The 14,779-nt window shown below is 43.4% G+C and overlaps 1 protein-coding gene across 1 annotated transcript in view; it reads right to left on the bottom strand.

Annotated features, from left to right (window-relative positions):
- DNAH8 (dynein axonemal heavy chain 8) overlaps positions 1–14,779 on the bottom strand; it is a 595,636-nt gene that overhangs the window by 118,374 nt on the left and 462,483 nt on the right. Inside the window, exons 60-64 of the mRNA XM_065589982.1 lie at positions 9,280–9,443; positions 6,528–6,720; positions 3,396–3,518; positions 625–755; positions 69–222 (exon numbers count right to left, since the gene is read on the bottom strand). Of these exons, the coding sequence (XP_065446054.1) occupies positions 69–222; positions 625–755; positions 3,396–3,518; positions 6,528–6,720; positions 9,280–9,443 (765 nt within the window). The remainder of the gene's footprint in view (positions 1–68; positions 223–624; positions 756–3,395; positions 3,519–6,527; positions 6,721–9,279; positions 9,444–14,779) is intronic.

Here is a 14,779-nt window from a genome sequence, read left to right as displayed (position 1 = left end):
ATCAGGTATTAAGAGCAAATGTTGAAAATTTGTATTGCTAAAGTATACTGCCATTTTGAGGATCTAACCTCTCCTGAAGATAGCAGATTGTTAAGGTATTCCAGAAATGCTTCATCTTTTATTTCATTATCAGTGAAAATGAAAGTGATGCCTTTTCCTTCTGCACCAGCTACTCTATATAGAAGTTTTAGATCATCTGTTAGATTGGAAACATTATAGGATCTATGAGGAAAAAGAGAAATTACAAATGTGCTTAATACACAATACAGAATCATTGCAATTTTTCAAATTATATTTAATATATAATTTGTAGAACGAATCATGACTATAATATCCACACACTTCAGCAAGGGGAAGATCCATCTCCCCGTGAAATCAATTGAAAGACTCAGGCGCAATTCAGAAAAACACTTAAGAACGTGCTTCAGAGCTATGATGGGTAGCTATAATTTGCTGAATTAGGGTCCTAAGCGAGCAACCAATGAATCAGAGTGTAATATTTTTTTTGTTTATTGTTTTTAAAGATAGTGTTTAAAATAAAAATTAAAATATTTACGTTTCCTCAAAAACATCAGCTTCTAGTTTTGGAGAGACAAATAACACAATATTTTTTTCATTTCTTACCTGGTTAAAGTTATCTGAAATATTCTGTATCCAGCTATAAAAGAGGCTAATCTTGAAAGACTCTGTTTTCCAGAACCACCAACTCCTACAAGTAAAGCATTTCCACATGCAGTCCGAATTATTCGTGAAATCTATACAGAAAAAATACAAGTAATCTGTGCTGTGTTTAGCTAGTTATAGAAGATTAGCAGAGTTAAATATCTGTTTTACTCCAAATCTCATTTGGGAGAGTATTTTTTAAGTCTCAGACATCAGCAGAAGGACATATGTTTTTGTAGAAGACCTTTCCCATAGAGAAAAATAAGGCCCCTTCTTCCAAATAAAGCAACAGTATCTGAAGAGATTCATGTGACCCAGGTGAAAGGGCTGCATTTTAAGAACATAGCTTCTAATTTATGAGTTATATGGTGGATTTAAAATAAATATGTTTAGAATTTGCATTTAATTGTAAATTTAAGATTGAAATTTTCCAAGCTTAATCTCTTAATGAGTGGGACTTGTTAAAAAAATATGCACAAAAGCCATTTTTAATTAGCAGAAGAATGAAAAAAACCACACTTCTACCCTTATAGAAATGTTTGCAATTTTTTCTAAAAACACCTCTTGATTAAAAGATAGAGAAATGAAAATAGAGCATGGAAATATCTCTCACTGCAAAGAAGAGCCTTTCAGTGGTTTGATGAAAACTGGTTTTCCTTTGACCAACTTATGAGCTTTCAAGAATTGCACTCTGTCCATACGGGTGTGCGGCAATTCTCCAAAAAGGGCCATATTTTGGAGCTTAATGTACCCACCCTACACCCCCCCCATCATATATAATTTGAAATCTTATATTATGTACACTTAGATGAGGTATAATATGGAACTGCTAAGAGATGCCTTAAGACAGTAGGTGAGGTGAAACAAGGGTACCCAAAATGAGGTGTCTTTTTTTTTGCACAGTTCCAGAAACACTGCAGCATGACCATGACTATAGTTTGTACTGTTTAAGTTAATTTCAATACCTTAATGTGGTGTTTATTGGTCAAAGCTAACAAACAATAATGCATTAAAAGATGATTATTGGTTTTGCATAGGCAAGTTTTTTTTTCAGAAATAATGAAATTGTTTAGCATGTGGCAAAAATGGTGAATATCAAAAGTTTGCAATATGCCAACATGAAATATTTTTACATCACATATTCTTAATTGTCAAAATATCTCACAAGTGATTATAATAATTTTCTATACTGTATTTTCAGTTGAAATTTGCCCAACAGATCAGGCTCACACTTAAGATTGTGCACCAGTAGCAGTAGATTGCAGTACAAACTATGTGCAAACTATGTGGGTTGAAATAAATGTCCTAATGTACTGCTTCTCCATTTGTAAGCTTTTGTACATATAATGTAGCATCTAGTCTGCCTGATAAAAGTTTTTGTGACTGCATCCTAAGGGCATATCTACATAGGGAAATAGCTCAGAATAGGTATTGTAGAATAATTATTTCGCAATAACTATTCCACACTAGCTCCCCATGTGGACACTCTTATTCCACACTAAAGGTACATCCACACTGAATACTACTTTTGGTGGTATGTAGAGTACATACACTACCCACACCCCTAGCATGGGAACAGTGTTGATGGAGAGGCACTGCTTAGATCAGTAGAGTAAGGACATCCCTGAATCCTGTGGGTATGTACCAGGGTATGTATCCTACTCATCAAATCAGTGCCTCCCTCATCTGCACTGCTTTTAGCAATGTGGTGTCCTCCTGCTTCCCTGCTGCTGAAGTCTTTCCCTAAAGCAGTGAAAGGCTCCAGCAGCAGGAAAAGTTCTGGCAGCTCCCTGCAGCATCAACCTTTCCCTTCTACAGGGAAAGACTCCTGCAGTGTGGAGCTGCCAGTAGCTTTCCAGTCATGGGGAAAGGCTTTGGAGGTGGGAGGCAGTGGGGAAAGACTCTGGTGTGCCCCACTGCCAAGCCTTTCCCTGCTGCCATCCCCCTCCCGCCAGTCTTTCACTGACATGGGAAGCTACATACCCAATGTAGATGCAGATTGCTTTTCATTGCAGCATATAGCTACACATACCCTACATGGCACTGCCAGTAATGTCCAGTGGAAACGTTGCCTAAGAGTGCCTTTTTGCAGCTTAGCTTTATCCAAAGTGGCACTCTTAGTACTATAGTGTACACATGGGCCATTAGTATGGAATAGCTATTGTGGTTTAAATTCACACTCTAGCTTATTTCACAATAGCTTCCCCATATAGACAAGCCCTAAGACTTGGCAATTTTTGCTGTTGGAAAACAATGAAACCATCCCTCAGTGTTATTGTATAATACATCTGCCTTCAAAGCTTCCTTTAATACAGTTATTTTATATATATTGTCTTCTTAATGTATAGTTTTACATTCATTTAAAGGGGCTTTCATATTCCATTCTTTACTGATATCTTTATACTGTTCAAATCCTCCTGTATATTCCACAGATTTTCTTTATATTAACACCTAACTTTGTATTGTCTTTGCATGGTAATTTTTGAGATTATGCAGCTTTCTCCATCCACCATATAACATGTGCAAATTGAAAAAGACTGTCCCCTTACCAAACCTTCTGAACATCACTCCCTGCTTCCTTCCAAGAACATTTAGCTTTACACACAACTACCCTCTATACCCTACCTGACAATTCCAAATTCAAATTGTCAGTTTAGTTCTACTATTCATGTTATTCATGAGGTCTAGTAACCTAAATTAAATGTATTATTAAATTCTGTAAAAAACAAAACCTTAACAAGATGTGTCATTGCATCTTTAAAAAACACCAAATCGAGAAATGATCCCCTAATAGTTTCATTGTATTGCCTCTGGTACATTTGTAATTTTTCACACAGAAATTCAAAGCTCGGGATCTGAAAGAGAGAGAAAAAAGGCAAGAAAAATAACAATGTTAATAGATAAGTCCTAGCATATTAGTATAACTACAAAGATAAAAACACTTATCTGAATAAAATTATGTAGACACACTTTTTGGCAAACTCCTTCACTGAATTACTTCCCAGTAATGCCACAAGTACTCTTGTTCTTTTCCCAGTAACTGGAGATCAATGAATTCACTGCATCCATAGACTCTCTCTTTTAGAATTGTGTCTCATTATATACTCAGGAACTGTTAACAGCATTTAGAACTAAAATGGGCTTGCATGCTCTGACATGGCACATAAACTGCATCTTTACAAGGAATCCGGCCCTCAGCTCTGGCTTTTTTCACTTGTTTTTATATCTAGGACACTGGGGTTCTTATTAGTTCCCTCAGAATTTATTTGCTTGTGGCTTATTTATATTGGGACAGATTCTCAGTTGTGCTGAATTTACACTTTGCACTACTGAGGAAAGTAAGACGAAAAGGTGTCTCAAAGCCACTTTTTCAGCTCCCTTAATTCTCAGACAGTTGTGGATTGAAACAGTTCTGCAAGTAATTTAAAACATCTTAGGGGCTCAATTTGCTGAGTCACAGAGTTGAAGACTAACCCATTGTTGTGGAGGAGTCTCCGGAGTGGTCTCAGTTGGTGTGGAGGAATGCAGAGACCAACAACTCATCTAAACTCTCAACCCCCTGTTCTGGCAGACTGATGGCTGGAAATAATGGCAAGCATGAGCTTGGAACAATCATGGCAGTATTCCCCTTTTGTCGCTTCTGAGAGGGTCTCATTATAGATGGAATAACTCTGAACCTTTGGCTTGATTCATTTGACCTACTCCACCATGATGGGGGAGGGAGAACACATGGAGAAATATAACTTGTTGGGGGATCTTGTTTGAAGAACGGAGGGGTAGCCATGTTAGTCTGAATCTGTAAAAAGCAACACAGGGTCCTGTGGCACCTTTAAGACTAACAGAAGTATTGGGAGCATAAGTTTTCGTGGGTAAGAACCTCACTTCTTCAGATGCCACAGGACCCTCTGTTGCTTGTTTGAAGAACAAAGCCCAAAAATGTTGGCCCCTAAAGAAGAATAGAGAGTAGGGGAAATAATTTTCTTGTTGCTGTCCCAACATTAGCATTAAAAGCTAGCATTGCAAAGGATAAGGAGAATGCTGAAAGATCACTGGCACAGAAGTGGTCCACTAATTTCAGGAAGATAGGTACAACCCAAATGTTTCACACTACAGAAGGATTAGGAATCAGACATTTGCTAGAAATTCAGTCTAAAATTTTCTTTGCTAATTTCACCTATAATTCCTAATTATATCTTCTTGTATGATTCAAAAGACGCAATCTCTTTCCTTGGGGTTTACAACCTTCAAATACTTATGCACAACTATACTGTCCCTGTCTGTTGGCTAAAGTAACAGTATACTAATGTTATTTTTTAAAAATCTTTCCTCATAAATCAATTCCCACATTTATACTGCTCTTTTCTGAATTGATTCAAATTTTTCAACAACGTTATGATAATTAGCTTGCCAAAAATAGAACACAATATTTTAGGTGTAGTTGTAATAGCCTTTCATGGAAAGGTACAAATGCCTCCTCTGCTTTGAGATGTGATGTTTCTTTATACACTGCACAAAATTACTTTGGCATCTCACATGTAAATTTGCAGTCTACTGTCAACCCAGATCTCTTTCATCATTACTGTTTTTCAAGAATCTCTCTCCATGGATCTGTGTATTGGATTATTTTCCCCAGATGTAGTAAGTTTGCATTTTTCCAGAATAGATCTTATTTTATTATTTCTTTAAATGTGCAAAACCATCACCTAAGTGTAAGATCACAGTTTCAGCCCATAACTATGTTGAAAATTTATTTGTGCATATAATACACGGTCAATCTTCAGGCCTGCCTGTAATTTTTCTTTCATTTAGGTGTATGATTGGTTTTAAATCACTCTTAAATGCTACTTAATCAAAAAAATTAGGACCCAATTGGTATACAATTGCCTATTTTACATGTACATTCAGGCACATTATTTTGAAAACATAGCCTTGTGTGAAAATATTTCCCATCGAAGTTCAAACTGACTTAGATTTCCTAATGGAAGCTACCACAAAAAGTTCCAAGTCAATTTTTTCTAGCAGGGGGGAAAATGTCAGCTAGAAAATTTGCTGCCAAACACACACATACTATATTAACAATTCAAATGTACTTAAAATCAACAAAGAAAAGTTACATTTGAACTATAACACATTAAAAAAGCATCAGACACAAGTCGCTCCAAATCATGGGCAGATGGGAAAAAAAAGTAAAACTGAGGTAGAAAGGAGACTGAGCATCCTTTTATTTAGAAGGTCTTGCAGTGACTGCTTCAAGGCTTGAGAAGGTACCTATCTCCTCCTGCTTCAACACCAACCGCCTGTTTGGTCTTGACAATGACTTTCTTTACAAATGAAGTAAAACACATGGCCACTGCTGCTCTTCCTGAATTAGCATTCTCTTGTGTGTCATGAAGAAAGAATCTCAAATTGTCTGTACCAACCCCCACAACAAATAGTGATTTTAGATCCTCTATTTATCCTTCAGGATTTAAAATTTCACTGATATTCTTCAGTGCTGTCTTAAAGGGCGTGCTGCGGGCCGCACAGGAGCACACAATCCTGTTAGTTCTTAAAACTGTTTCACTGGTTCTGTGTAGCCAGAAATATGTCTTTAAGACTGGAGAACAGTGGAGTGAAGCAGAAGAGAATGAACAGCCTATATTTATATCAGGTGGATTGTTTACCACATTTTAAATCGCTTTTGAAAGATGTAGATTTACATGACTAACTGTAAATTAATTTGTGACCAATCTAAAAATGTATTTCCTAAACCAAAATCTGTGCATTTATTTGATAAAACTTTCAATATGATTCCAACAATATAGCACATTTAATAATTTAAAAAACCCTTAAATGCCTAATTTTTGAGGTGGAAAATAAAATACCATTTCATAAATTTTTGGTGCTTCAAATACAAAATCTTCAGGTTCATCACCAGTCGGTTCAGGCATATCCTGTAAAAAATCTACAAAATATGGTTCAGCCTGGAGAATTGATGCTAATTCCGGATCCACATGTTCCTCAATTGCTCTAGAAGTGGCTTTATCAAACCAAGCTACATCTTCATCATTAACAAATCTACAAGACATAGATTAATACAATTTAAAAGAATGGAAACTCTTTTTATCTAAAAAGGAATGAAAATAGTTAATTAAACACTGAAATGACTCAAGTAAAACTGTAACAAAACACAAATTAGATAATGATAGCTACTGAAATTTAAGTGCCACTATGTTTTACAAGTACAATATTCATATCTCTATAATACAGAATAATTTAACTTTCTGACTTTCACCCAGTTAAGACAGAAAATTGTATTTATTAGTTAAATAAGGGGAAATGATTCACTGATAGCTGTGCTTAATCAGAGCCCTATCTTTTCTCCCATTTTACTATGGGATTGAGTACATCTAAAGTCATGATGCCATCTCTCAGACAGCAAGGAAACAAAAAATAGTGAAAAGAAGAAAGTATATACCTGTATAGGCTGATTTCACACCTTGATCCTTCAGACTGCTCTTATACCAAAATCCACCAAAATGGCAAAGGAAAGACAAACAGAAGAAAGACTACAGAGGAGAGGAAGGGAGGAATGCAGGATGGGAGAAAACTGAGAACACTGATACAATTACTACAGCCTAGCTTCAGGCTACAAGGTTATGTAGGGAGCATGCACAGGTCAAATAGGCACTGGTACCAAAAATCTCTGATCAAAGGCTCAGGACTCATGTGCACCTGAAATGGAGAACCCGCAGGTACACTACTTGAAGAAGAATCTTGTTTTTTGTACATCAGAAACTCTTACACTGCCACAGGCTAAGTGTGTGTGAGAGAGAAAGAAATATTTTTTTTATACTTTTGGCTTTGCCAGGGTGGAAGTAGATAAGTAGCAGTGTGCGAAATCTATTGTGCTGAATAGTAATGTTATATTTGTAAGGATATCTGTTGTGTCTATAGCACAGCATTTTTACTACTTTCACTTTGTAATATATACATGAAGAAAAATAATATATATACAACTGTTTATAAAAAGTTAACATTTATTCACAGTTACTAACCTATGGTATTTGAAATATGAAAGAATCTCCCTAGGAAATTAGAATAGGAAACAGCTGCATTATCTGAAATCTCAGTAGTAATTGTGGGTAAAGGTTGATTTTTAATGGTGATCACTATACTCTAGCTAGAATTTTAGTATGATTCCTGAGCGTAGGCATGTAGGAGTGCATGGCTATCCCTCACTGTCAATCTCCAAGAGAGGCCACACCTCTTTGCTGTCACAAACCAGGAATGGCAGTCTGTACAAGGGGGAAATTAGCTGTCTCTAGGGCTCCAACCCACAGGCAGGGTAGAGCAGTGAACAGTTCAAGGGCCCAGGCCCTTAGGCAGGGGTGAGCACCAAACACAGTCTAGGGCTCAGTCAGTAGACCGACATAGCCTCCTGGTCTATGGGGTGGCAGAGGGTAGGGGGACACAGGCCCACCCGACTCCACCATGTCCCAGCCCAGGGCCCTAACAGTGGCAGAGTGGTCCACGATTGGGTCAGCAGGGATCCACCTGCAACACACTGAGCTTGTATCAGGCTAGCACTCTTACCAGACGATTGTCTAGTTTCCCTGGGTTACTTCCTACTCTCCCCAGGTTTGGTACTTCAGTGTGGTGAGTGCCTGGTGTCTCCTCAGGGTACACTGCCAGTGGCGACCCCAGCAGTTCCTCAGCGTTGGTTGGGTCTGGCAGCTCTGGTAGCTTGTGTGAGTCCTCAGGGTAACTGAAGTCTTCTGTGGGCTCCTGCGTCAGCAGTGGGGAGAACGCATCCATCTCCTTTTGCAGCTGCTGCCCAGCTGAGCTACAGGGCTCGCCTTTTATACTTCCTGTTCCTGTCCTGCCCCTCTGCTTCCGGTATGGTGAGTGTGGCCTTCCCGGTTCTGCCCACAAGGGGGCATCTGGCCATCCCTCACTGTCAATCGCCACGCATCTTTCCTACACTGAGCTAATGCGCCTATTCTTGAAAATAGTGCCATGGTACCTTTAATAACTAGACCTCTGTTTTATGAATCATTTGAACATGCCCAGGGGGAACGGGGCCATTGGTTTATTACAGGGCAGTCAAATTAATTCTGTGGAGTGGACTAAATTATATTTTTAATTATGATCTGTGGGCCAGGGTATAAATTTAGATCATCATACTACCTTCTTTTCACACCAGCCCTCTCTTTGATTTCAAGGAGAGGTCTGCACTGAGATCCAAGTTAGAATATTTCCTTTGGTGTTTTTCCATCCAATTATTGACCTAGCCCATTTAGACCTAAGTTGATATTTGCTGGGATAAAAACACAAGGCAGGATGGTTGCAGAAAAATAAAGCATCTTTAAACTTGGCCCTATACTGCTGATTTTCATCCCTGAAGAAAGAGCAAGAGTATATGACCATAAATATAATGGTCTCCCAATACTACTAAATATTGTAAAACATATAAAATTATGGAATTATTGAATGAACACCAAAGGACATACTCTAAAATGGATCTCTGTGCAGACCTCTCCTTGACATCAGATGGAGAGCTTCTGCGAAAAGAATTAATGATCTCCCAAAAGTACTAAATATCATAATACATACAAAAATATAGAATTATTGTACCTGTCAGTAATGACTCTATTGCACTCATTTTTAAAAAGTGCCATAAGGGTAGTTATATCCTCACATTCTTCTGCTTTGATAGTTAACATTCCTTGCCAAATTCTGGAAAGGTCTCGAAGATTGAAGATATAATGAAACTTGGATGGTGTAGGCAGCATCTTTACCTAAAGCCGAAAATATAGTTATTGTTCAAACTCAAAGACATCTAAAAGGAAAGAAGAGTAATACACACCGAAAATAATAATGATACTTGCTTTCATACATTGCAACCTGGGCCTCCTCTTTCTCCCAGTGAAATCAGTAGCAAAAATCTCATTGATTTCAGTGGGAGCAGGATTAAGCCCTATATGTAAAATGTCAACACTTAGAACATATAACCAAAAGTTCATATATTTTTCCGATTTTCATTAAATAAAACTGATAACTTACAAAAGACATCTCAATCCCACTTCTAAAATATATTGATTAATATCTTGGTTGTGAATAGTCCTCGCAGATACAGAGCTCTCAGGATGACTTGATGGCAAATGCACCAGCTCCAAAGGCAAACAGATTCCTGGCAGAGAGGGGACAACTGAGTTTCTCCTTGTCTGTTCACATGGATCATCACTGTCATACTGTCTGCCATGATTTGTACTGTCAGTCCTTGTATGCCATGCAGACCAAACAAATTATTCTGAGTTCTGACACGATTATGCAAAGGCATTTTTCAGGTGTCCATGGATCCTCATATTTGATGATGGTCCAGGTAACCTCTCCACCCAAACGTAGACATTCCCTTTACCAAGAAGCTAAGGTTACCACCCTGAACTTGAAGCTGCTGATGAAGGCACTGAACCCCCTCAATTCTAGAATCAGGCACCATCTCCCTTTTTTACTTTGGGAAAATAGTGTGAGTAAAAACCCCTCTCATTGAACTGCAAATGAACATATTCCACTGCTCTGACATGTAGAAGTCTGTCCACCTTTTGGAGTAGGTCTCTTGTGAGAGAGGTCTCTGAAGAAGGACAGAGAAGTGGAGTGAAGGTAGGGAGTCTGAAATGTTAAAGAATACCCCACTCTGAAAATCTCTATGATCCAATCATCTGAGGTGACGAGGTCCCAGACTCCCTGAAAATAACAAAGGCATTTTCCAAAAGGGGGCAAAAAAGAATATAGATCTTCTAGATGTTCTACAGAATGGCTCTTGACTGCAGTATCAAAATTGCTGTTTCAAAGTGGATGCAGGCTTTGTAGCAGAAGACATAGAGGCAGAAGGTCTCTATCTTTGAAATCTTTGTCTCTTCCTTGGCGGCTCTGAGGTTCTCTGCTGAGTGTACTAATATGTAGAGGGACTCTCTGTGGAATAACTCTGAGGCCTGGCTTGCTTTCTTTTAGGCACTGGTATGTAGACTCCCAATGATTGAGACTAGCTCATGGATGTTTCAGGATCTGAGCCTAAGGGTATGTCTACACTACGAAATTAGATCGAATTTATAGAAGCTGGTTTTATAGAAATCGGTTTTATACAGTCGATTGTGTGTGTCCCCACATAAAATGCTCTAAGTGCATTAAGTCGGCGGACCGCATCCACAGTACCGAGGCTAGTGTCGACTTGCGGAGCGTTGCACTGTGGGTAGCTATCCCCCAGTTCCTGCAGTCTCCGCCACTCCACTGCCCATTGGAATTCTGGGTTGAGATCCCAATGCCTGATGATGCAAAAACAGTGTCGCGGGGGGTTCTGGGTACATGTCGTCAGGCCCCTCCCCCTCCATCAGAGCAACGGCAGACAATCGATTTGCGCTTTTTTACCTGGGTTACCTGTGCAGACAACATACCACGGCAAGCATGGAGCCCGCTCAGCTCAGATCAAGTCACCATATGTCATTTGGGTGCCGGCAGACGTGGTACTGCATTGCTACACAGCAGCAGCTAATTGCCTTTTGGCAGTAGACGGTGCAGTATGACTGGTAGCCGTCATCGGCTATCTGGGTGCTGGCAGACGTGGGGCTGCATTGCTATACAGCAGCAGCTCCTTGCCTTTTGGCAGTAGATGGTGTATTACGACTGGTATCCATCGCCGTCGTATTCCTCAGTGAGTTCGGTCAGAGGCACCTGGGCAGACATGTTTTGTCTCCTGGAGACTCAGTCCTGCTGGCAGTCCTATTGAACCGTCTTGATGATGATGGCGAGCAGTCGTAATACAGCATTTTCTGCCAAGCACCCAGAAGATGCCGATGGCTATCAGTCATGCTGCACCGTCTGCTGCTAGCCTAAGATGTAAAAGATAGATGGACCAGATTTGTTCTGTATTCATTTGCTTCCCCCTCCCTCCATGAAATCAATGGCCTGCTAAACCCAGGGTTTTGAGTTCAATCTTTGGGAGGGCCATTCTGTGGCCATTCAGTTGTTTGTGTTTCTCCCTGATGCACAGCCACCTTTGTTGATTTTAATTCCCTCTAAGCCATGTTGTCACTCAACCCTCCCTCCCTCCGTCAGACAATAGTTTCGCGCCTTTTTTCAGCCCAGACGCCATAGCACTGGGATCATGGAGCCCGCTCAGATCACCGCGGCAATTATGAGCGCTATGAACACCACACACATTGTCCTGGAGTATATGCAGAGCCAGAACATGCCAAAGCAAAACCAGGCGAGGAGGCGATTGAAGAGTGATGAGGAAATTGACATGAACATAGACCTCTCACAAAGTACAGGCCCCAGCAATGTGCAAATCATGGTGTTACTGGGGGAGGTTCATGGCATGGAACACTGATTCTGGGCCTGGGAAACAAGCACAGACTGGTGGGACTGCATAGTGTTGCAGGTGTGGGATGATTCCCAGTGGCTGCGAAACTTTCACATGCGTAAGGGCACTTGCATGGAACTTTGTGACTTGCTTTCCCCTGCCTTGAAGCGCCAGAATACCAGGATGAGAGCAGCCCTCACAGTTGAGAAGTGAGTGGCGATAGCCCTGTGGAAGCTTGCAACGCTAGACAGCTACCAGTCAGTCGGGAATCAATTTGGAGTAGGCAAATCTACTGTGGGTGCTGCTGTGATCCAAGTAGCCAACGCAATCAAAGACCTGCTGCTATCAAGGGTAGTGACTCTGGGAAACGTGCAGGTCATAGTGCATGGCTTTGCTGCAATGGGATTCCCAAACTGTGGTGAGGTGATAGACGGAACCCATATCCCTATCTTGTCACCGGAGCACCAAGCCACCGAGTACATAAACCGCAACGGGTACTTTTCAATGCTGCTGCAAGCCCTGGTGGATCACAAGGGACGTTTCACTAACATCAACATGGGATGGCCGGGAAAGGTACATGATGCTCGCATCTTCAGGAACTCTGGTCTGTTTCAAAAGCTGGAGGAAGGGACTTTCTTCCTGGACCAGAAAATAACCGTTGGGGATGTTGAAATGCCTATCGTTATCCTTGGGGACCCAGCCTACCCCTTAATGCCATGGCTCATGAAGCCGTACACAGGCAGCCTGGACAGTAGTCAGGACCTGTTCAACTATAGGCTGAGCAAGTGCCGAAAGTAGGGTGACCAGATCACCCAAGACAAATATCGGGACGCGGAGGGGGGGGTGACGCGGGGGGGGGGGCGTGGCGGGGGGCGGGGCCAAAACAAACAAAAAAAACCTTCCTCCGCAAGTGCTGGAGGGAGGCCCAGGAGACTCAGGGGAAGCGCGGGGCCGGGGTGAGTGAGAGTCCGGCCTGGCCCCGAGCAGGCAGGACTCAGTTGGGAGGTAGGGAGAGGAGGGGGGCGGCCCGCGGGGCCAGGCGGCGGCTGTTCTCCCCCCCGGGCAGCGGGACTCGGGAGCAGCCGCTGCTGCAGCTCCCACTGCCACGGGGGAGGAAGCGGCCATGGCGCTCCGCGGCTGCAGCTCTGGCGCCCCCGAACCCCCCGAGCCGGGGCCTGCTGCGGGGACCCAGCAGCGCGTACGCTGCGCCCAGCCCAGCCCCTGGCCAGGCGCGTCTGGGCTGCTGCCCAGCTGGTGCTATCCCGCGGAGGCCCCGGAGTGGGGGCAGCAGGCCCCAGCCCCCCCGTCCCGCAGGGGAACGAACGGGGCTGGACTGCCGATGCCTCCACCCCGGGGCCGCCGCGGGATAGCACCAGCTGGGCAGCAGCCCAGACGCACCAAGCCAGGGGCTGGGCCCAGCGTACGCGCTGCTGGGTCCCCGCAGCAGGCCCCGGCTCGGGGGGTTCGGGGGCGCCAGAGCCGCAGCCGCGGAGCGCCATGGCCGCTTTCTCCCCCGCAGCAGTGGGAGCTGCAGCAGCCGCTGCTCCCGAGTCCCGCTGCCCGGGGGGGAGAGCAGCCGCCGCCTGGCCCCGCGGGTCGCCCCCCTCCTCCCCCTACCACCCAACTGAGTCCTGCCTGCTCGGGGCCAGGCCGGACTGTTACTCACCCCGGCCTCGTGCTTCCTCTGAGTCTCCCGGGCCTCCCTCCAGCGCTTGTGGAGGGAGGGGGAATGGTGAGCCCGGGGAAGAGGCGGGGATACGCGGAGGGAGCCAATCGGGGGAGGAGGGGGCGGAGTCGGGGCGGGGGGGGGGGTGCGAGCACTTCCGGCCTCTAGGCTCCGGGGCATTTCCTTGTTTGTCCAGTGTCCCGACCGCATGTCGGTCGGGACGCGGGACAAACAAGGAAATATCGGGACAGTCCCGATAAAATCGGGACGTCTGGTCACCCTAGCCGAAAGGTGGTAGAATGTGCATTTGGACGTTTAAAAGCACACTGGCGCACTTTACTGACTTGGATAGACCTCAGTGAAGCCAATATTCCAATTGTTATTGCTGCTTGCTATGCGCTCCACAATATCTGTGAGAATAAGGGGGAGATATTTATGGCGGGGTGGGAGGTTGAGGCAAATCGCCTGGCTGCTGATTACACACAGCCAGACACCAGGGCGGATAGAAGAGTACAGCAGGGCGCGGTGCACATCAGAGAAGCTTTGAAAACCAGTTTTGTGACTGGCCAGGCTACGGTGCTAAACTTCTGTTTGTTTCTCCTTGATGAACCCTCCCCCCCCCAGCCACCCCCGATTCACTCTACTTCCCTGTAAACTAATCACCCTCCCCTCCCCCCTTCGAGCACCGCTTGCAGAGGCAATAAAGTCATTGTTACTTCACATTCATGCATTCTTTATTAATTCATCACACAACTAGGGGGATAATTCCCAAGGTAGCCCGGGAGGGGTGGGGGAGGAGGGAAGGAAAAGGACACACTGCAGTTTAAAACGTTAAAACTTCAACACTTATTGAAGGCCAGCCTTCTGATGCTTGGGCAATCATCTGGGCTGAAGTGGCTGGGTGGCCGGAGGCCCCCCCACCGTGTTCTTGGGCGTTTGGGTGAGGAGGCTATGGAACTTGGGGAGAAGGGCTGTTGGTTACACAGGGGCTGTAGCGGCGGTCTCTGCTCCTGCTGCCTTTCCTGCAGCTCAACCATACGCTGGAGCATATCAGTGTGATGCTCCAGCAGCCGGAGCATTGACTCTTGCCTTATGTCAGCAAGCTGATG

The sequence above is a fragment of the Chrysemys picta genome, chromosome 3, assembly GCF_011386835.1.
Source record: "Chrysemys picta bellii isolate R12L10 chromosome 3, ASM1138683v2, whole genome shotgun sequence".
Taxonomy (NCBI): Eukaryota; Metazoa; Chordata; order Testudines; family Emydidae; genus Chrysemys; species Chrysemys picta.
This window is presented reverse-complemented; position numbering and strand designations above follow the sequence as displayed.